The 22,165-nt window shown below is 43.0% G+C and overlaps 3 protein-coding genes across 3 annotated transcripts in view; 2 read left to right on the top strand and 1 right to left on the bottom strand.

Moving 5' to 3' along the window:
* The window catches only part of igf2r (insulin-like growth factor 2 receptor), a 34,258-nt gene extending 20,051 nt beyond the window's left edge, over positions 1 to 14,207 (bottom strand). The window contains exons 1-17 of the mRNA XM_061091038.1: positions 13,987 to 14,207; positions 11,369 to 11,508; positions 6,548 to 6,666; positions 5,880 to 5,978; positions 5,285 to 5,417; positions 4,780 to 4,891; positions 4,556 to 4,664; positions 3,871 to 4,030; positions 2,865 to 3,054; positions 2,429 to 2,532; positions 2,042 to 2,206; positions 1,605 to 1,748; positions 1,209 to 1,364; positions 891 to 1,028; positions 567 to 714; positions 253 to 421; positions 39 to 154 (exon numbers count right to left, since the gene is read on the bottom strand). Coding sequence (XP_060947021.1) covers positions 39 to 154; positions 253 to 421; positions 567 to 714; positions 891 to 1,028; positions 1,209 to 1,364; positions 1,605 to 1,748; positions 2,042 to 2,206; positions 2,429 to 2,532; positions 2,865 to 3,054; positions 3,871 to 4,030; positions 4,556 to 4,664; positions 4,780 to 4,891; positions 5,285 to 5,417; positions 5,880 to 5,978; positions 6,548 to 6,666; positions 11,369 to 11,508; positions 13,987 to 14,135 — 2,351 coding nt within the window. The 5' untranslated portion in view covers positions 14,136 to 14,207. The remainder of the gene's footprint in view (positions 1 to 38; positions 155 to 252; positions 422 to 566; positions 715 to 890; positions 1,029 to 1,208; positions 1,365 to 1,604; positions 1,749 to 2,041; positions 2,207 to 2,428; positions 2,533 to 2,864; positions 3,055 to 3,870; positions 4,031 to 4,555; positions 4,665 to 4,779; positions 4,892 to 5,284; positions 5,418 to 5,879; positions 5,979 to 6,547; positions 6,667 to 11,368; positions 11,509 to 13,986) is intronic.
* Positions 14,208 to 15,369: 1,162 nt separating this feature from the next.
* Positions 15,370 to 17,908, top strand: LOC133024822 (zinc metalloproteinase nas-14-like). The gene is made up of 9 exons (XM_061091987.1): positions 15,370 to 15,403; positions 16,190 to 16,244; positions 16,324 to 16,376; positions 16,477 to 16,523; positions 16,728 to 16,797; positions 16,887 to 17,001; positions 17,304 to 17,476; positions 17,578 to 17,659; positions 17,740 to 17,908. Exons 1-9 carry the CDS (start codon positions 15,370 to 15,372, stop codon positions 17,906 to 17,908), a joined length of 798 nt encoding a protein of 265 aa, XP_060947970.1.
* A 916-nt stretch (positions 17,909 to 18,824) lies between these two features.
* On the top strand, positions 18,825 to 21,888 carry ttll2 (tubulin tyrosine ligase-like family, member 2). The gene is made up of 3 exons (XM_061091985.1): positions 18,825 to 19,046; positions 19,547 to 20,769; positions 21,582 to 21,888. Exons 1-3 carry the CDS (start codon positions 18,825 to 18,827, stop codon positions 21,886 to 21,888), a joined length of 1,752 nt encoding a protein of 583 aa, XP_060947968.1.
* Positions 21,889 to 22,165: the final 277 nt, after the last annotated feature.

The following is a 22,165-nucleotide window of genomic DNA, read 5'->3' as shown; positions in this document are numbered from 1 at the left end:
TATTAAGAAATGTGTGTTATTTGTGGTTTGTGTTTTACCTGGATAAGTCGTACTGCTCAAAAGTGTTGGGATCTGTCACCAAACACTCGTGGGGCCTTTCAGGACATGCGTAGGACGTGTACCAGTGGAAGTTATACGTGTACTTGTCTTCGGCCTGGATTCACAAAATCAAGAAAAGGATTCAAATTCATCAAAAAAATCAAAAACGAGCTCAAACATGGTTTAAACGATGAAAGGAAAGGAGGAAGTGACCTGGAACTGGGGGTTTCCAGCTCCTGCTTCTGGATCACAGAGGAAGGAGATGACAGTGGATCTGAGGGTGTGTTCCTTGTTGTTGTACTGGGAGCCGTTGGTGTACGACAGCTGGATCAGGCCGTCGTAATATGACAGATGAGCGTTTGCATCCCCGAGATTCCACGAACTGGAGAGCAAGAAAAAAACACATTGAGGCTGAAGTCATAATATCCATGAAGAAGAAGAGAATAGAAGATCGCTGTAGGAAGTTAATTGTCATATAAAGATCTGAGTTTGCAGGTTCATCTTCAATTTAAGAGATTATTTCTCACCTCTTTTCAACCTGGCACGCTCCGGCCTTCCCTGGGCAGTCTGCAGCTTTGACCGGGCCACAGACGTTGATGTAGTAGTCGTAGTTTCCACTGGTCAGGTTGTAGAAGCTTCCGTTTTTGGAGAGAGGCGACAAGTCGAAGGAGAAACCTGCGGAGAAGCAAACGTTAAAGAGGAGTTCTCAGGAGGTGTTGAACCAGCTGAGCATTAAAAACAAGGTGAATTTCCTCTTTCCCTCCAGTGTTTTTCCTCTTCAGGTGTGTGTGTGTGGGTCTGTGTGTGTGTGTGTGTGTGTGTGTGTGTGTGTGTGTGTGTGTGTGTCTTACCAGCCTGAGGATCCTCCACCTTGCAGTTGTCTCCCTGGGTTTTCGAGAGCACGCAGGCGGCGGCAGTGTACCACTCCAACTCGTACACGCACCCGTCATTAGAAACACTGCGAAGGACGGGAGCGCTCTCGAGATCTCCTGCAGGAGGAGGAGGAGGAGGAGGAGGAGGAGGAGGAGGAGGAGGAGGAGGAGGAGGAGGAGGAGGAGGAGGAGGAGGAGGAGGAGGAGGAGGAAAGAGAGGAAGGGTGAATCAACACCACAAACACACAGAAATCACAAAGCAGGACAGACAACAACTTATCTCTGCGTGGGACCGACCTGGTTTGCACTTGAGGGTCAGGATAGTTTGGATCCGGGTCTTTTTATTGATGCAGTAATTCCCATCAGTGTAAACCAGTTGGATGTCGTTCCCTACTTTTGTCTTCTGGGGCGACGAGAGGAAGCTTCCCAGGCTGATGGGCCCATGATCCTTATCTGAAGGAGACAGACACACAATCATCAGGTTAAATATAAACTAACAAGATTAACAATAATTCTCACTTGTTTTTGAGCCACTCTGAAGGTTAGAAATTGTTTCAAGTCAAGGTAGAAAAGAGGCACAATTATTTAAGTTTAGCATGACTGTTCCCAAACAGGTCCTCCTTGAGTCCGAGTGAAGGATTCTGCCTGAGGTGCTCCTCAGATACTGTGTGTTGAAGAGTGATCGTCTCTTACCCACGACACAGATGGAGGAGTTCACCGGGCAGCCGACGGCTCCTCCCGTCTGGACGACTTTGTGACAGACGTTCAGGTAGAAACGTGAGTCCGGCTTTGGAGAGTTAGCGTCCACCGCCTCCCAGTTCCCACTGTCGTCTGTCTCTGAAACCACAAGAGACGAAGACACAGAGGAAGGTTCAGTCAGTGATAGAGTCAGTGGGAGGGAAGTGGAAAACATTAATGTAGGCAAACAAAGACTTTTCTCTAAAACATTACAATAAATGCATCATCAAATGTCACAATATCAGAGGTAGAACTTAAAAATTGGCAAAAAATGACACTTATAGTGCAAATCTTCAGTGCAGCTCTTTAAGGAAGTACAAAAAATACCACTTTTAGCAGAATTAGAAAAAGAATATTTGAACTCCTCCTGTCAGAAAGCCTGTGACGCTCACCAGGGTATCTTGTGAGAGGGCTGAGGTCGTAGTGTTTGTTTCCATCTCTGACCCGACACAGCAGATCCTCCTTTTCCTTCACACAGGCGAAGGACGTGTCCCAGTCAAAGTAGTAGGTGCAGTCCGTCTCTCCGGCAAACACGGGATTCCCTCGGCCGCCGTTGGCTGCGGGGAAAAAAGGAAACCAGAACGAGGAAGAATAAGTTGCATCACCGGTGAAATGAACCATCTGGATTTTACAGAACGATTCAGTCAGGAGGAGAGAAACTTAATTTTTTTAAAAACACTTGGAAACTTGTGATACTTGATTTCACCACCAGGTGGCGTCAATGGGCTGAGTTGTCAAACCCTTCCACAGAACATAGAAGACGATATAAAGAGTCTCACATGCATTGTTGCTGCACTCAAAGTTGATGATGGTCATTCTCTGTAATCCAGAGGAGCATCTGTCCCCGTCCGGGTAGATCAGAGTCAGATCTCCGTCTGAATAACTGCAGAGGAGAAAAGAGTAAAGATTATAACCTTGAATCAAATGATAGAAAATCAGATTATTCATCATTTTTATGAAAATCACAATTAGAAGAAGTTTCACATGAAGTGTATAAGTCATGTGCAGGAATCATTATTTATTAGATCGTGTGTTGATTTTCTGTGAGTGTTTGTTTGTTGATTTCAAAGTTTTGGATTATTCATTTGGTCAGTGGAATAATTCTTGAGACAGAAAACATAGAATTTAGCCTTTAATTAATCAGACAAAAAGACAAATCTGTGCAGACTCAGCATGAACAACACACACACACACAGACACACACACACACATTACCGTAACGTCTGGTTCTTGTTTCTTCCAGCCACTTTGCTCATGGGCGGGTTCTTCTTCACCTGACAGGACGATATGGACGGCGCCTCGCCACATTCCTTGTTGAGGATCTGTCCGCACACGCTCAGGTAGTACACGTAGTTTTCAGACCCGTCACTGGCCTCAGAATGTGCATAGTACTGCGGGTCAGAGGCTGCAGCACACAAAACAGCAGGGAGGAGGATCATCATCATCATCATCATCATCATCATCATCATCATCATCATCATCATCATCATCATCATCATCATCATCATCATCATCATCATCATCATCATCATCATCATCTTCTTACTACAATTCACAATATCTGATTGAGTAGGATTGTTTAATATGAATATTGATTTGATTCATCTGATTTAGTGCAGAACCACATGTATAATTCTTGTATTATTTTCACATCCTGAAAAGAGCAAAACTCCAGAATAATTTAATAATGTGGTATAAAACTTAATTAACCTAAAGGAATAGTTTGGTATTTAGTTTTGTCGTCTTAATATATTAATGTCCTGGAAGCGATTTGTTCAATCTGTACAAAACACTTGTGTATTAATGGAATTTACACAGATTAGATGAAAAGTTTGGTGTCGATCTTCTTTACCATGTGGATCTATTCCTTTAAAGACCTCAGAGATTCACATTCACACGAGCAGACGTCCAGTTGAGCAATAACCTGAGTCGACATCATCTGGTATTTTTGCTCATGAACTGGGGCTAAAAGTGGAAAAGGGCGCTTTTTCTATTTCTAGCCTCAATGAGCTGTCACAAATCAGGAAGGTCAGAATCATATACTCATGAAGTTACTTCCTCTAACCGGGATAATAGAAGCAACAGCCAATCATTCCTGGAGTTTACACATGTGATTGTGGATAATATGAAAAGAGAAGGAGTGTTTGTTTTCTGCCGATAAAAACAAGAAACTGCTCATTCTTCAGGAATGAGAGAGGAAAAATAAGAGAGAATGACTTACAGCTCAGAGTGAGAGGAGTCAGGTCTATAGAGATGTCGTGTTGGTCACTGGTCAGTTTGCAGGTGGAGCTCTCCAGATAATCTCTGTGACAGGCGTACTCCGTCACCCACTCCACCTCGTAGCGGCAGTGAGACTCCGCCGTCATCTTCGGAGGACTGCCCTGTGGAAAGAGACATTACATTTACAGTAAACCACGGATCAGTTAATAACTAGAGGAGAACAAAAGATTGAATAATATTTTAACATTTGCAGCTAGGAAAAATATTCTTGTGCAGTGGATTAGCGACAAGGTCCCTTCTGTCTGTGGTTGGCGCAAAATAATTGATGAATTGATCCCTTTGGAATATCTCACCAACATCATACATCACAGTGTAGATCAGTTCTACAGAGTGTGGCGCCCATTTTTGGATTATATCGGTCTAGACCTTTCCTCCACCCTATTAAAAGGACTGCTGTGGACTTGAATGACATTCGTGCACTGTGAGATTCATCACCTATTGTATCATGCCATATGTTCATCCCTTATGTAAGAGCTGTCATGTATGTTTTGTGCTTGTTTGTTTTGTGTCTAGTTTTGTAGACACTGTTTGTTTGTTGAATAGAAACAAAAAACTGCAATAAAAACAATGAAAAAAAAAAAATAATAACTAGAGGAGGGACAAACACGTGAATGAGCGGATCTTACTGAATGTCTGCTGGACGGACAGATGAGCGTGATGGTGACGGCAGGACTGTGTCCCTTGCAGATCTCAGGAGGAGTCGAACCAGCGCTCACTTCGTACTGCAACCTCAGACTTAGGGAGAGGAGGGGAAGAAAGTGAAGAAATAAAATGATTAATCTTCTGATTGGAAAGGTTCTTTAACAGATCTTTAAGAGACGGAAGTGTGTCTCGTTCACTCGGAGGTCACCTGTCGCTGTCGACCAGCTCCAGGGGTCTGGTGGGAGAGCCCATGCTGAAGGAGCCCTGGCTGGTGACCAGACAAGCAGCCGAGCCCTCGGGACAGGGTTTATCTGCCTGGTCTGAAAGAGGAGGAGAGAGGAGAGGATGGAAGTAAAGCTCCTGCAGCAGGTCCTTGATGGTAGTGACTCACAGGAATGATGATTAGACATTATATCATATTTAGTCACATACTTACAGTCTGGGGATTTGATTTCTTAAGATTTCAAAACAGACTTTTAGGTGTAATTTAAACAGAAGGAGCCCTGGTTTGTCAGAGTGGTTGAAGGAACAATACTTTATCAAATGCAGGTTTATGTGCAACAAGATAAAAGGCTCCGACCTATCTTTTAAAGTCTTTAATACAAACTTACAGTATGTGAGTTTCACTCTGTACGTTGCACTTGTTTAAAAAGTGATAAAAGCTGCACACATATCTCCATCCTACTTTACTCATCCCTCCACCCGTCACTCACTGAGACTGCGGCAGATGTTGATGTAGAAGTCGATGTTGTCGTCTCCGTCGTCCACCAGATAACCATCGTTCACTTTGATCAGCGGGTTCAGGTCGTGCTTCTTCCCATCCAAGTCAAACACGTAGCAGGGCACCTACACACACACACACACACACAGACACACACAGACACACACAGGAGCTAAGTCCCTTTTTCTCTTTTGCCATTTAATAAATCAAAGATATTTTATAGGCATTTGATGAATGGATGGATTTCTCAATTAGTAAAATGATCGACTGCTGCAGCCCTAGTTCACATTTCATCTGCCTCAGAAATGTACACGTAGATTTAATTAATTTCACACAATGAATCACACATCACTTGATTTCACATGTTCCAATTATTCTGTGTTAAACTCAGATTAACTGGATCTTCAACACGTGTCTCGTACTCAAACCTCACAGGAGCGTTTCCACTTTAACACCTCCCTGACTCCTCCTCTCTCTCTCTTTCACACATGACACCTTCACAGATCCGGCCACAGTTTCGTTCTTTCTAACACATGAAACTCTCTCGTCAATGAGTCGACCTCGGTATCAGATGTTCCACCACATACCTCTTTGTGCGGCTTGAATTTGCCGTTCTTGCAGGCGCTGAACGTCTTCCACTCAAAGTAATGGACGCACTGGGACACAGCAACAAACTCCGGGGTCCCCTGCACAGAGGCATTGAAATTACATAATTATTATACACATCTATTGTATAAATCATTCAAAAAGGTTATTTTTAATTTGAAGTAACTACAAAAACTTTGATTTATTTAACAACTTTTCACCCGTGGCCCATTTCTGCTGAGGCTTATTGAAGCTGACCTGCCATTGACCCCTCAAATCTTCTTATAAATGTTAAACATGAGTTTTTTAACGTTTCATTCAGTTTCATTTCTCCAGACTGTGTGAAGTTCAATTCAATTCTGCAGAAACAGAAACTCAAGAGGAAGTGACACCCATGTCAGCCCACCTCTCAGTCATCTTCAGAAACCACAGCCCCTCTAACGTTAAGACTCACTGGAGCAGAGGTGATTATTTCCATTCTTAGCTTCTCTTCCCCTTCATTGCAGCGAATAAACAACAAACAGTTTCTTTCCAGTGAAAGAAAAAGTTCATCATTACTTCTGTTGAGTGAAATGAAAACTCAGAGATATTGGGAGGGGTTCAATCTTAGTTTCAGTTTGGCTAAGGGGCGACATGTTTTATTTCATGTGCTGATTCTGATCCAGCTCACCATGGTTTTCCCGCACTGGAAGCTGATGCTCGTCTGTATGTTGTTGTTGTTTTCTGGACATTTCGTTGTGCTGTTGAAATCCAGCACGGAGCCAGAGAGCCTCTGCAGCGACAGCTCACCTGGACATCAAGACAGAGAAACACAGTCAACCACAGAACATTAAAAAAACGTTCTTAAAGCCTTTTGTCTTCAACATACATGAGGAAATTCATTTATTTGTAATATTTTGTGGCTGTGGAACAAAACACACAGATTTAAAATGAAGAAGTTTCACGGTTATTTCCATTTGAAAGTATGAAAAGTAGCAAACACAGAGCCTCCCTCTCTCAGACTGGATACTTCTGTGTGCTACTGACCGATAATAATATCTGTCTTCTGACCTGAAAACTCAAACAAAATACACAAGATCGACCTCTGTGCTTTAATATCCTGATTCTCCCAGTGCACCCTGTCCATTTATCATGGGACCGCTGTGGGAACTGTCCGGGGTGAACCCCCGGACTTGATTTGCCACTAAATAAACTCAGTGGGTCACAGAAGTCAGACTGAACTCTGTGAGAGAAGCCGATGTGTAGATGTGAAACTGTGATTCGCTCACATGCTGCATCAACAATGAGAAATGTGTAAATAAGAATGAATAATAAGTTTCTTTCTTCCAGGAAGTTTATCACAAGACAAGAAAAACGAACCATAACAACTACTGGAATATTGTTTTTACTCTTCATGCTACATGTGGTCGTTCTTTTCTAGTTGTTTTTACATCCATTTGCTTCCCTGCACACATCAATAAAGGTGAAATTGTTTTAAAAACTACTTGCGTTAAAGTGGGTGTATACACTTAATATCAACATGTAAAACTTTGGTTTAATTTCACCTCTTAAAGCTGCTTTAAGTGTCAACAGTTTAAATTAATTCAAACCGTTGACACTGCTGATTGGAGAGTGATTTCTTTGTCGTAAACATTTCCTGCTTGTGTGGCCAAACAAGATAACTGGTTAAACATTTGCCTTTGTTTCCACCTTTGTTCAATGACCTGGATATATTATGGCTGGAAAATCTAGTTCAGTTTGAATGACTGCTACGCAGAATTATATAATACTGGGACAGAGTGGATCCAACCTGGGTTTTCTTTATGTCGTCCATATAATTAAGACTGTTTGAGGAGAAATAAGGGGAAGTTTAAGGGTTTTAGTTTTGATGGTTTGCTGCTTTCTTCCTAAAGATCTTAGCGGCTGTTGGTTTATACTTATTATACTAATTTAAAATGCACTTTAAGCCCTTTGTAATTAACTGTCTCAAAGTGTCTGTGTTTAATAAATGAACATATTACCTTTACATTTACATTTCTCTGTTAAATTTCAAATCTTCCACAGAAATACTTGACCTCTCATTTCTTTGGTAACTCTTGTATTAAGTTTTTCCTCTGAAGGCGGTTGAAGAGAAAGTTGTGTGAGCGTCTGAACGTGTGAATGAGAGTGCGTGTTCTCTACTCCCTCTCAAAATGACACCATGAAAGAATGTGACTGGGCAACACTGTGACCTACTAACACCGAAACACAACAAGCTGTTGTCAGGAAATCTGGATAGTGGATTGATCACTTCTGAATCAAACTGAAAAGTGATCGTTGTGTCTTTTGGAACTAAAGACTGAAAGAATTACTCTACTGCACATTTCCTTCAGGAAAACTACAAATTTAAAGTCCAGTCTTCTCCATCTTGTTCAGGTCTGAAGTTTAGAAGTTTCTCTGACTCCTGGTGGAAATATCTGGATCTTTATCAGCTTGATGTTCACCTCTCTTCACGAGCTGGTGTCTATCTGTGTCTGTCCACTGCTTAAAGATGAGCAGGTGTTGTACAGTAGATTAGATTTGACTGTAAACGGCTGCAGCACGAGACGACACCGTGGGAGTGAACTGAAGTTTGAAGATATAAAATCTATATTATATATTCTGATGATCTTTTTATTTTACGATATTTGTCAGGTCAACAGTTTGGAACGTTTGATCAATGATTAACCTACAAGACAATCAGTAAACAAATAGATCCATATGTGTTTTACTGGGAGTTTGACCTGAAAACTGTCTTGAACACTTAAAAACAAATAGTTTGATAGTAAACTACATTTAAATTCACAAGATCCTGATTTTTGAATTGGATCTGCACCAAATTGCACAGAAGATATCAGTCCTCTAAATATGCCTGATTTTTCTTCTTCAAGATAAATCAATTATTCCCCAGGACATGAGTAAGGGTTGAATACATAATGTCCTCGGTGGAGGTAATAAAAAAATCTAAAACAGACAACTGTCCTCACATTAGGTCAGAGGACAGATTTTGATATGAGGAACCACGTGAGACGTGAATGTCAAAGTGAGAGGCCCGACCACGTCTGGCCTCGGACCACGGAGCACGAACAAAGCTTTAACTTCAGCCAACAGAAAGAGAGCGGGGGGGGGAGATATGTGAGTCTATTCGTGTCGTCCAGCTTTTATGCTTCGCGGTGCGTTCCTGAGTCATGTGATAAGTCACGAAGTGTGATTAAAGTCCATCTGACCACACTGCTTTGACACACTTTCTATATGTGATCTTCCTCTTGAGAGAAAAAAAGACTCTAACTTGATGAGGAAATCCTAAAAGTACAAACCCTGGACACAAACTGTACCGTGAACAGGAGCCTGCAACACAAAACTCAGCTCAGAGCCTTTAGTGAGAGACACAGCGTTTTGTCACGCTTGGAAATCAGAGTCAGATGACGCCCGTCTTCTGGCCGAGAGCGAGCAAACACCAATTTGTCACCGGGGGGAAGGTCACGGCTTCGGTCTGCAGGACAAGTTGTTGTTGTTGTGGGAGTTGGACATAACTCCGTCTGGCAGCACGTCTTCTTTAGAGCTCAGGGTCAAAGAAAGTGACGTGACTGAAACTGAGAAACTGCCCCGATCGTCACAGCAAGACCAGGTTCCCAATAAACGTAATATCTTCAGGTACAAATTAAAGACAATCTGGGAATGTCCCCAACTTTAAATCAGTTTGAATTCGTTTACAGGAGCAAGGGGCTTCCATTCAGAGAGGCAGGGCTGCTGCTTTAGATTAAGCTTAAATCGATTTACGTTCAGGTTATTAAGCTGCGATCAGGAGCGTCTCTGTTCACTGGAAGTCGAGTGTGACTGAGCAATGAGGACACACAATGTTAACACAACCACCGATTAACAGGATGCTGGTGGTTGGCTCAGAAAGAAGAACAAAGACAAACGTGAAATAAATAACTCTCCAAAAACTGCCCTAGATTCTTCTTGATGTGGAATTGATTGAATACTGAACACTGAATATTCCTACCATCTAAGAAATATGAGCTGTGTGTTATCCTGTCTTGTTTATTATACAGATCCACTGTGGTTTTGGTTCATGTTTCCAGGTCTAAATGTCTAAATCACACGAGTAAAGCTGGGGCAGCGACGTGGATCTTGCTGACACACACACACACACACAAAGACACACAGACGCACACACACACACAGCAGCAGCAGCAGATTCAGCCTCATCAGCTCAGAGATCAGATGTGCTAACGTATCGATAAAGCTCTGAAAGACAGATCCATACAGCAGCGTTTCCCTGGGCGTCAAGAGAAGATCTCACAGGTCACGTCTGACCTCAGCACTCAGCATTTACGAGATTTGATATTAACAATCCCAATAATAATGTCCCTTCTCTTCCTAAGATGAGTCATCGATGAGCTGAGAGGCAAACAATCTTTTACACTCCTGATAACCAGGAGATCATCTTTCTTACCATCAAATAATCAATATATGCATTAGCTGCAGACCAATATCCATCCACACATGGTCTCAGAAATTATTAAAAATCTAAAATGCATGCATCATAAGTGTAAATAACAAATTGAAAGAGGGGGTCATGTTTTCTTTGATACCATATGTCATATATCATCTTTTTCCTGCAAAGCTGCATTTTAAAGCTGAAATCTGCAACTTCACACAAGAGGCAGCGAGTGACGTCCAAAGTACGGAAACAACAGAAGAGTTTGAAAAGTTTGAAAGACGGCAGCGATGCAAAGTTTAAACTTTTATTAGCAAACTTTACTCGGGCTACAGAGGGTAAGAGTCACCATGACAACACAACAGGTAGCAGGGCTCTGAACTCGCCTCTTGTGTTTTTAATGATGTGTGTGACTCAACATCCACGTGGTTTAATCAGCGTCTCTGAACAGCCAGAAGCTGCGACTCTAGTCATCAGTCATGCAGTCTAAACAAGGATCCATCTGATCCCACCAGCCAGACACGGAGCAGATGACATCATGTGGAGTATTGCGATCCTATCGATAAAAACGCTCGACCAGTTCAGACTCTGCAGCTAAATTAAGATGAACAAACATTCTACTTCCTCCAGTTGCACAAAAATGACTCTAGAATTGCACAACGTGAGAAGTTGAGAAAAAAAATGGAGCAACAGACAAGTGGTTATTATGTCTCAAGAATTCAAGTTTCAGCCACAAAATGTCAAGTTCTATCAAAACAATCTCGCCGTGGATCTTGTGAGGCGAAGCGTCAGCTGACAAACCACCGAGGCTTCACTTCACCAGCTGCTTATAAAACCACGGCTCTCTGATCACAGACACTTCAGAAAACAAACTCCTACAGCACCTGAGGAGAAACTGTCAAACATCTTGCTCAAACTTTACCGACCACAGTTTCTATCTTTAGTGTTGAACTCACAGCGATGATGCCACAACACCTGGTTGATAGAAGAACGTGATGCAACTGCAAAAACATGAACCACGAACAGCGTTTTCCTCTCGGCTGCACTCACCCACAGACTGTTTGGTGCCGGTGACGAGGTCCAGGGCGCAGACGGCGGCGCCGGGGCCGCAGGCGGTCGAGGGCGAAGACTCGCACAGCTTCAGCGTGTAGCTCACTTTGTTAAGGCCGTCGTTAGCTTCCCATTTATAACTGCGACACAATGAGAGAGAGAAGACAGAGGATGAGATATGAGATCAAACACAGGATTGTTGCTTCCCTGATTTACAGAGCTGAGAACAGTAGTAACAATAAGTGAGATATGTTTATTTTAACATCTAATACAAGAATAGAAGGTTTAATTGTTTCTTACTGTATATATTGTTGTCTTACTGTATATATTGTTGTCCTACTGTATATATTGTTGTTTTATGTCCAATTGTTGTTTTATGTTTTATGTACAGTGCACCAACCACACCAAGGCAATTTCCTGTATGTGCAAAGATACTTGGCGAATAAAAGAATTCTGATTCTGAAACACAGGTTTAAAATATGTCTGAACTAATACTGATCTATAGGGAAATCAAGAATAAGACTGTTCAAGTGTTTGCAACCTGTCGCCACAAGTTCTGTCTTAGTGAGACACAAACTGTTTCTCATGCAACAACTACAGTTCCTTTTTTTTTCAAGTACAGGAAATAAAAAGAAAGAGCATTAAGATTTGAGTTTCATATTCATCGTCTGTTGCAGGGGTCGTGTTTAGCACAGAACTGTAAATAAATGACCTGCATATGTACAATTAAACCCGTCAGACACGTGTTGTGAACTATTTCTGTTTGTCAGCAGCCTCCTTACATGAGCTTTGAATTCACACGTCCCAGCTCCTGGTTTCAGCCGCTGCGTCAATATTTGCACAGCAGCAGCGAGAACAGAGCTCGGTTAAGAAGGATAACGACTGTATTCATAACGACTGTATTCAGCCGACTCATTGTTCGGGTTGAAATGAAACCTCAACAAAAAGCGGTCGTGGAAAAAGTATGCAGATCCTTTACCAAAGTAAAAGTCCTTAGAATACACGGTAAAAGTCCTTAGAACACACAGTAAAAGTCCTTAGAACACAAAGTAAAAGTCCTTATAACACAAAGTAAAAGTCCTTAGAACACAAAGTAAAAGTCCTTATAACACACAGTAAAAGTCCTTATAACACACAGTAAAAGTCCTTAGAACACAAAGTAAAAGTCCTTAGAACACACAGTAAAAGTCCTTAGAACACACAGTAAAGGTCCTTAGAACACACAGTAAAAGTCCTTAGAACACAAAGTAAAAGTCCTTATAACACAAAGTAAAAGTCCTTATAACACACAGTAAAAGTCCTTAGAACACAAAGTAAAAGTCCTTAGAACACAAAGTAAAAGTCCTTAGAACACAAAGTAAAAGCCCTTATAACACACAGTAAAAGTCCTTAGAACACAAAGTAAAAGTCCTTATAACACACGGTAAAAGTCCTTAGAACACACAGTAAAAGTCCTTAGAACAAACAGTAAAAGTCCTTATAACACACAGTAAACGTCCTTAGAACACAAAGTAAAAGACCTTATAACACACAGTAAACGTCCTTAGAACACAAAGTAAAAGTCCTTATAACACACAGTAAAAGTTCTTATAACACAAAGTAAAAGTCCTTATAACACACAGTAAAAGTCTGAACAGACTGAACAGACTCTCATATCTTGTCCTTGTCTTTACTGCTTATATAATAGTTTTTATTCCATTATGATGTTTCTGTTTGTTTTATATATTTTTTTACTTGTAAGTATGATTACTCACTGATGCCTCGTTCAGACTCTTGCTGCTGTGACAATGACTAATAAAGTTTGATCTTATCTTAAGTGCTTACATAGTAGCTCCAGCTTTTAGTAAACAAAGGGAACTGGGAACTTAACTTGTCAAATAAATGTACAAGAGTAAAAAATACAATAATTCCCTTTGAGGAGTAAAAGCACCATTGTATAAAAACTCGAGTAAAGTACAAGTATAAGTAAATGTACACACATAAATATATATATCTGCTTGACCAGGGTCCCTTTGAAAAACGTGTAATTTAACCGTGCTAGCAGTTGTTAGCATTAGCTGCTGCATGACAGCTAGCATGTCATGTTAGCCGAGGGGGGGGGGGAGGCTACACATTAGCTTGATAAAATAACACAAACACACAAATAACCTTTGACTAATTCAATCAAAAGATAATTGAATTTAAAATAGTTTCCATTCAGATCTGGTCCCGTTGATTAGTGGGTGTCGAGCAGCGACTGTTCGGGAGATAACAGCGGTGTTTATCGGTGTGTTAGCCGGCTAGCACTCCACCGTCACCCCGCTGAGGCTTCACATGTTTCACCGGAACTAATGTGTGAGTGTGTGTTGTGCCCGGAACACGACGCCGAATGGTTGTGTAGGAGCCACTTTACACAGGAACCCGTGTTGTGTTGTGTTGGGTTGTGTGGCACCGGGTGTGTGACCAGAGGAAGATTAAAAACACACTAAATTACACGAGGTTCCACAGACACACACACACACAGCTGGAGGTGGACGAGCTGAGGAGACACAGCTGTGTTGGGTTGTGTTGTAGTGTGTTGTGTTGCTGCTGCAGGGTGTGTGTGTGTCTCCGGTGTGTTGTGTTGTTGTTGTTGTTACCTGCACAGGTCCTGGTACCACAGGCTGCTGCTGGAGCCGGAGCTGCCCGCCTCCAGGGCTCCGGACCCGGCCAGCAGGCAGCCGGCCAGCAGCCACAGGACCGGGCCGAGGGAGGGCCGCCGGCCGGAGGAACACCGAGCAGGAAACATGCTGTCTGCGAGGGGAGGGGGGACGAGCGAGAAGAGCCTCAGCGGGTCGACATGATGCAGCAGAGTGCCGTGAGTTCGATGCCCAGTCAGTAGGAAGTGAACGCATCACATGACAGGACATCACATGACGGTGACGGGCGCTGCGTTCAGGGGCCCTGGGAGAACTCCACTCTCCCACGGACTCTGGTGATTCATCTCATTCAGAATCTCAAACCGTGAATGAAAAGGAGCAGAAAGAAGAATAGTGTTGAATAATATGCACCATACATTCAATTATACATCTGCTCTATGAGTTGGTGATTGGTTCTGAGCTTCTTACATCAGATGTTGATGAATGACTCCAAACTGTTTTGGCCCAGATGTGAAACAGATGTTAAAGGTCCAGTGTGTAAGATTCAGGTGAAAAGGATCTATTGGCAGAAATTGAATATAAAATGATCCTAGTGATTTTTTCACTAGGTTGTCTCATCTAAATTGTACAATTTGTGGTTTTCTTTACCCTAGAATGAGCACTTTATATTGAAATACGTCTACCAAGTTTTGAGGTAGTTCATCTGGTTTTTGCATAATCACGCAAACTATCAGACAAACGAATGCAGATGAAAACACAATATGTAATTTCTTATGATTTATAAAATGTGTTCAATCGCATGTATAGAAGACGGAAAATTATGACTGTGAGCAATTTGGTGGTGATCATTTTGATAATAAATATCATTAGACATATGACTCTAGGTTCTAATGCAAAGAAAAAGATTAAACCTTAAATCAGAATCAGTTTTATTTGCCATGGACGAGTACACACACCTAGAATTTGACTCTGGTGTATTTGTGCTCAGTGTACTTACACACACAGACACACAATAAACAGCAGACTACCAGAGGAATAAGTATGAATGTCTTTTATATTCAGTTTCCATGGCACAGCCTGAGAAAGCTACTGTAGCGCCCTCTACAGGCCGGACTGAGAGGTCATAATCAGAGTGAAGTGATCCCACCTGCTGAGACGAGACCAGGTTTCATGTCAGGAAACATCTCAGCTCCTCAGGTCCTCTGCTCCTCTGCTCCTCAGATCCTCTGGTTCTCTTCTCCTCAGGTTCTCTGCTCCTCAGGTTCTCTTCTCCTCAGGTTCTCTGCTCCTCAGGTTCTCTGCTCCTCAGGTTCTCTTCTCCTCAGATCCTCAGGTTCTCTTCTCCTCAGGTTCTCTGCTCCTGAGACGATGCTGTGTTGCTCCATGTGGCTCCTGCTCCTCCTCTGCGTGTCCACAGGTACACGACCACACGTTAAAACAGATAATCAGCTGAGTGATGATGATAACTTACTCTTTCTCTTCATGTAGTTGCTGGAGTCCCGGTACATCCACCTCCAGCTCCTGCTCCTGCTGCTGTCACAGGTCGGTGCTCTTTGGATATTTGCTGCAATTGAAGGAATTTAATCAGGAAATTAATTTGCCACCAAGATACAGACAGTAAACATGAAATTCACTGTGCACATCAAAATAATAAACACAGCACAAACACTGCTCTCTCCTCAGGCGACCTCAGGAGAGTCACTGAATCAACCTTTTTAATCACCGTATTGATCCTGTTTTTAAAACCCAACTGTCCACAACAAACTGAGGAAGTAATAATAAAAACATAAAAGAACAATAAAAATCAGTAAATTCATGAATATATATCTTCCAAAAAAAGTACAAACATGTATTTAGCCGAGACTTAAAAGAAGTCACAGTATCGGACACAACAAACTTTCTGTCCCCTGTGTTTTCAGCCTGGATTCAATTGGATTTATTCTATTTAATGTTTTATATTTATCCCTCTAGTGTCCCACTGGGGAAATGAACCATTGTTCACTGTGCAATGATCAAGACATTGAATTGTTTCTGAGAGAATTCTTCTTCCCTCCTTTGCTCAGGTAATGTGACGGTCAGTCCGACGCTCGATGTGCAGCAGCCGAATACTTCACAGCCGTTAACAGGTAATGTTCAGTATATACAAGCTCAATCATTTATTAAAAGACAACCTGATTGTTTTAACTGGATTTCTCTTTTTCAGTCGGCGCTCTTCCTTTAAATAATACCTACAATGCAACTCATCCAACACCAGGTCGGTGCTCATTGGGATTTTACAGATTTATTAAGATTTTAGTTTGTAATTTCAGTAACGTTTAAATCTGTAGGTGGTGGGAGAGTCTCCATCACGCTTGGGCCGCCACCGAGAGACAACTCGGAAACTTTAGAAGGTAAAATTAAATGATTACTGATAAACGTACAGAAAAAACATAATAGTTCAAATATAGAATGTGTGTTCTGTGTTTTTACCCGATATTTGAACTCTCGTAGAGCTTCAAGATGACCTGATCGTCCAAGAAGGAGACATTCTGATGCCGGTAAGATGAACGGAGAAGTTTCTATTCACACGGCTGCTGGGAAAGATGCAGCTTCAACTGGGAATTTTAAAATAATAAGAAATAAGAAATGATATCTGCAACAAATGGTTAAATGACATGAGGTGTTTTGAATGTTGGAAAAATGGTTTAAAACATGATGAAGAGTTTGAGTATGGAAGTGTTCAGATTGTGGTTGTGTCACAGGAGGTCAGGAACGCCGTGCACAGCCTGTGGCTGGACGCCACCGTCCCTTACGTCGTCAGTCGGGACCTGGGTGAGTTGTTGTGGATCAAGCTCACGTCTCATGTAAAGCAGGTGTGTGTGTCTGTTTGTGTAGTGAAGAAAGTGTTTGTGTGTTTTCAGCTCATCGAGAGTCAGACATGGACGAAGCCTTCACAATGATCGAAAGGGTCACATGTATTCGCTTCAAAAAACACACAAATGAATTTAACTACCTGAACATCAAGGAACGAAAAGGGTGAGAAGAAATGCAAATTAACGACACAAATGATTTAGATTTCATAATTAACTCAATATCTGTAAAAAAGAAAAAAACAATTAAATATATTTCAATTCAAATCTAGGTTAGAAGACTTGTAGGACTTGAACCCTTGAATAAGCAGCGAGACCACGAACCTTAAACATAATCAACAGGATCTTGTAATGAAATCGAAAGCAAATTGAGGTTTCGTGAGGATGAAACCAGTCGAATGTGGTTCTGGTATTTTTTTAAACCACTATCGGACGTGAGAGAAACTGTTCCCTCTTTGTCTCCTCCAGCTGTGCGTCCTTCGTGGGCTGTCAGGGGGGGGCCCAGTCGCTGTACTATGGTCCGTCGTGTGGCGTGGGGAACCTTTGCCACGAGCTGGTCCACGCACTGGGATTATATCACGAGCACACCCGCCAGGACCGGGACCAGTACGTCAGCGTGCAGTGGCCGAGCATCAAACCCGGTAAAGGCCTCAGAGGAAAACACGGATCCGGTTCCTGTTTGCATGTTGTGTGATACTTTGATTCGTGATAATTAACATAATTAATATCTCTGATTTTCAAGGGAGAAAAAATGACTTCAAGATGAAACGTGGGGACACTCAGAACCTGCCGTACGACGTGGACTCCATCATGCACTACGGACTGTGAGTCGTCTCTCCAGCCGTCTGCATAAACACAATATTCATATCACACTCTGACTCCACTTATTCTTCTGTCATCGCAGGTATTTCTTCAGTCAGGACGGGGGTCCCACTTTGCTGCCCAAGCAGGGGGGGCAGCAGATGGGTCAGAGGACACATCTCAGCCAGCTGGACATCCAGAGAATCAACTCCCTCTACCACTGTGGTAACAAACTGCTCATAGTTTGTGTTATCCTGCTAACAAACCAATGAACTGCAGCATTTCAACGATACTAAAACATGTTTCTTCCTTCAGACGAGCGGATGAAGCCACACTGAGCGGGTTTGTGTCCCGAGATTTAATAAAATCATATTTATGAACAAAGAAGATCCAGTTGTCTGTGTTTGTTTGTTCTTCATCCGCCTGCACAAGTTTAAACTCTTCATCTGAAAGGTCACGTCCAGAGGAGAAGGTCACCGAGTGTGTGTCTGCTCTGAAGGTCACTGATCGTTTTCACTTCAGTAACATGATGTGCACGTCTGTGTGGAGCTAAGCAGGGATTTTAATCAGATCCTTGAAATCTGACCCGACGTTGAACTCCTGAGGGTGACGGAGCTGCTGATCTCACTCAGACCATCTACAGTGTGTGTGTGACTGTGCGAGTGTCTGGTTAGGTCTGTGGGAGGAGCCAGGTGAACAGGCGCCTGTAAACAAACACTTGAAGCCAAGTGATCTAAGAGGAAAGACTCTTATTCTCTGTCACTGGACACAGAAAATCAGACCATGACCTAATGTGCACTCGGCATTTACAAGGTAAGACATCTATATCCATTGTGTGTAACTATTATTCAAATTTATCTGCACTATTTCTCCCATAAATCTATCTTTTTAAGTCTCAGAAATACAATTTAAAACATCTTTATACATCATAAATCTGTTCTTATTCTGAAACAAGCATTTCAATAGATTTAAACAATATGATTTCCTTTCTTGACCATTTTGATGTTAAATACAACTTAACTCTTATTCTGTTGATGTTCAGAACAGAGGATGTCGCACCTTGTTTTTTTTTGGACTGGTTTTTGGACTTTTTATTTTTGGACTTGTTTAGAAAATAAAGACGATTCAAAGTCAAGCAGCTGATCCATGTTTATGTTTCACTTCTGTATCTGTAGTTGACGATGGTGCATGGCGGCGTCCCTGGTGTTCCGACTGCACGACAAAGCTCCGGAGCTGCTGAGAGACGTTCTCCTCGAGCGGGGGTGGGAAGAATATGATGGAGGCGAACGGGAGGAGGAAGACTGGAACCTCTACTGGAGGGGCTCGGCCTTCCGCAGCTCCCAGTACCACAACCTGTTGCCGTGGCAGCGACTCAACCACCATCCCAAAACGGTTGGCATCACACGCAAGGTGAAGTCCTCGACACGTGAACTAACTCATAAAGACTCTAAATGAAAGATAAAGTTGTCGATAATCTTTTCACATGAACTTTAAAGGTGATGTGACTCAAAACTGAGACCAAATCCTCTTGATCGCCCCCTGGTGGCTGGCTGCAGTATAGGCCCTATTTATTCGGTAAAACTTCAATCAGGAAGCAGGAGCCGAACTGGAGAATCTGTGAATCGATTTCCTGACGTCACTTACGTTGTTGAGTCCCCTCGAATTTAACGTTGGTCCAAATCGCACCATAATCGACTCTGCTCTTCTTTGGGTTCTTTCCGAAACACGTGACAAGTGTGAAGCCGATAAGAGGAACTGCTCTCGAGACTACGACAGACTTCTGAGATTTCTGGAATTATTAGATTTACACCTGACATTAAAAAGAAATCTGTACCTGGATTAAGACAAATATATGTTCAACAGAATATTCCAAATGATCACAGTCTCACTGGCTTGTCTCTCTCTGGTAGGACTGCTTGGCACGGAACCTGAGGAGGATGAGAGCCTCGTGGGGGTCGTCGCTCTACGACTTCAGTCCCTCCAGCTTCATCCTCCCCAACGACTACACCCGCTTCCTGGCAGAATACGACAAACTGCATCTGGCCGGAGGAGCGTCGCTCTACTGGATCTGTAAACCTGTGGATCTCTCCAGAGGCCGAGGCATCTTCCTCTTCCAGGACATCAAAGACCTGGTGTACGACTGCTCCGTCATCGTGCAGCGCTACGTCAGCAACCCCCTGCTGATCTCCGGCTACAAGTTCGACCTGAGGATCTACGTGTGCGTGAATAGCTTCCATCCGCTGACTGTCTACATCCACCAGGAGGGGCTGGTGCGCTTCGCCACGGAGAAGTACAGCCTGTCGTCGCTGGGCAACCTGTTCGCTCACCTCACCAACTCCAGCATCAACAAGCTCGGCCCTTTCTACAGAGCCGAGAAGGAGCGAGTGGGCCGGGGGTGCAAGTGGACCATGAGCAAGTTCAGGCATTTCCTCCGCAGCCAAGACGTGGACGAGCTTCCTCTGTGGCAGAGGATCAGCAGCATCGTGACGCTGACCCTCCTCGCCATCGCCCCCTCGGTTCCCTCCTGTCCCAACTGCCTGGAGCTGTTCGGCTTCGACATCCTGGTGGACGCCGGGTTGAAGCCGTGGCTGCTGGAGGTCAACTGCAGCCCGGCGCTGAGCCTGGACTGTCCCGCGGACGTCTCAGTGAAGAGAGGACTGATCAGTGATCTGATTGACCTGATGAACTACACGTCCACTGACGGCCTGAGAGACGGAGCGTTTCAGAAACGGAAGCACCAGCAGCCTTGTTTCCACGGCGACCGGCCCTCGTATGATCCCAGGTCCTCACAAACTCAAACACTCCCTCTGCTAAAAGCCGTCCCACGGTCTAAAGGGACGAACCCGGGACGACGTGCTCTGGTGGCGGACCGGTCGAGACGCCTTCCCCCAGTTTACTCAAACAGAGCGTGTGCAGCCGGGGTCAGAAAAATCAACTCCACAGCCGGAACAACCCACAGCGACCAGACGCTTCACCTGATCCTGGGCTCACGTTCAAGGACAAACGCGTCAGTGGTGAAGAGACACGAACGTCCAGGAGAGACGGACGTTTCCCAGAGGACACCCGGGATCCGACAGAGGGGACTGGGATTCAAACCATCGGCCGTGGCCTGGAAGCTCCCCAACATTTACAGGTGATTTACTCTGTCTGGTCCATGGACTGTAGATAAAGACAGGTCCCTACATGTGAAGCCAAACCTCTAGACCTCCCCCTGGTGGCTGGTTGCAGTATAGGTCACCAACACTGCCTCCTCCATGTAGGTGGATGGAGGCAGTAGTTTTAGGTTGATGTTATCACACTGATGTTTGTTCATGTGTCTGAATTTGTTTATTTTGAAGGATCCCCATTGGCTCTACCTGTGACAATCCTGAACTAGGCAGGGACTCAGTTGCAAAGAAAGCACGTGAGACAGAAAAATAAAGTATCAAATAAAACTTTACTAAGTAGTCCAACAGTAACAAGTCCATACAGGGAACAGGCAGAAATCGAATGTCGTAAATCCAAGCAGAGTCCAAAAACAATGACAATCTGGCAGAGGGTGAGGGGAAAAACAGGGTATAAATAGGGAATGCTTAATGACAAACAAGGTACAGATGTGTGGGGAAACCAACAGGAAGTAAAGCTAGACACAAGACACAAGAACCCAGACACCAAAATAAAACAGGAAGTGAAATACAAACAGACACAGACTGAACAGATTGTTACACTACCCTAAGAGAGCTACTTTTAGTGGGGTCCACATTTAAAACATACATACAGATATCAAACATTTAAAACATACATTACATTTAAACATGCGTTACATTACCAATATCAAAAGTTAAAATACATAAAAATAATGATCGTACAATTTTACATTACAGATATCAAAATTAACTTATTGGTTATGTCATTTTACCTTTGTCATGGTATAAAACGTGATGTAATGTTGTGATTGTTTCACAGTGGGAGTCGCATCCCAGTAACGGCTCCTCTGGTGGAAACCACTGCACCGAATGGACGAGATGTTCCTCCAGTCCGAGTCGGAGACTTCATCCGGACGTTCCCGTTTAACGCAGCCACTCTGAAAGCCTCGCGACACAAACTGAACGTAAAGGTTGTCGTACGGGAGCTACACAAGCTGACGGGTCAGGTGACTTCAGGTCGGTCCCACGAGGCCGAGGGGACGAGGAAGAGTGAAGAAGACTTTGATTCTCTGCTCTGGGGCCCGAAGGATCCTCCGTCTCTCAGACAGTGTTTCAAACCAAATTAAAGACACCGGAGCTAAAAAAGTGTTTCAGAGGCTGAAAAGAGGAAAGTGATGTGTTTACTGAACATTAGAGCATTTAACCCTATTACAGTAATAACACAAATTAAATGTATTAATTGAATATGAGCAGAATATGTTTCCTCAAAGAAATAAAACCAAACAGATGAGAACCTGATTCTATTTTCTATTGTATGAAATAGTTTCAGTCTTATCGTAGAAGCACACATCCTGATTTGAGCCTTAATACTTTTTTCTTAATGTATTTAAAACACTATCAAAA

Source organism: Limanda limanda, chromosome 18 (genome assembly GCF_963576545.1).
Source record: "Limanda limanda chromosome 18, fLimLim1.1, whole genome shotgun sequence".
Lineage (NCBI taxonomy): Eukaryota > Metazoa > Chordata > Actinopteri > Pleuronectiformes > Pleuronectidae > Limanda > Limanda limanda.
This window is presented reverse-complemented; position numbering and strand designations above follow the sequence as displayed.

Bases quoted from the DNA above. Each gene is read 5' to 3' on its own strand.
- ttll2 (XM_061091985.1), top strand. From the start codon at position 18,825: ATGGCGGCGTCCCTGGTGTTCCGACTGCACGACAAAGCTCCGGAGCTG. The intron at 19,047-19,546 runs GTGAAGTCCTCG...TCTCTCTGGTAG, and splicing joins CGGTTGGCATCACACGCAAG to GACTGCTTGGCACGGAACCT. The intron at 20,770-21,581 runs GTGATTTACTCT...ATTGTTTCACAG, and splicing joins AAGCTCCCCAACATTTACAG to TGGGAGTCGCATCCCAGTAA.
- LOC133024822 (XM_061091987.1), top strand. From the start codon at position 15,370: ATGTGGCTCCTGCTCCTCCTCTGCGTGTCCACAG. The intron at 16,524-16,727 runs GTAAGATGAACG...GTTGTGTCACAG, and splicing joins AAGGAGACATTCTGATGCCG to GAGGTCAGGAACGCCGTGCA. The intron at 17,477-17,577 runs GTAAAGGCCTCA...CTGATTTTCAAG, and splicing joins GTGGCCGAGCATCAAACCCG to GGAGAAAAAATGACTTCAAG.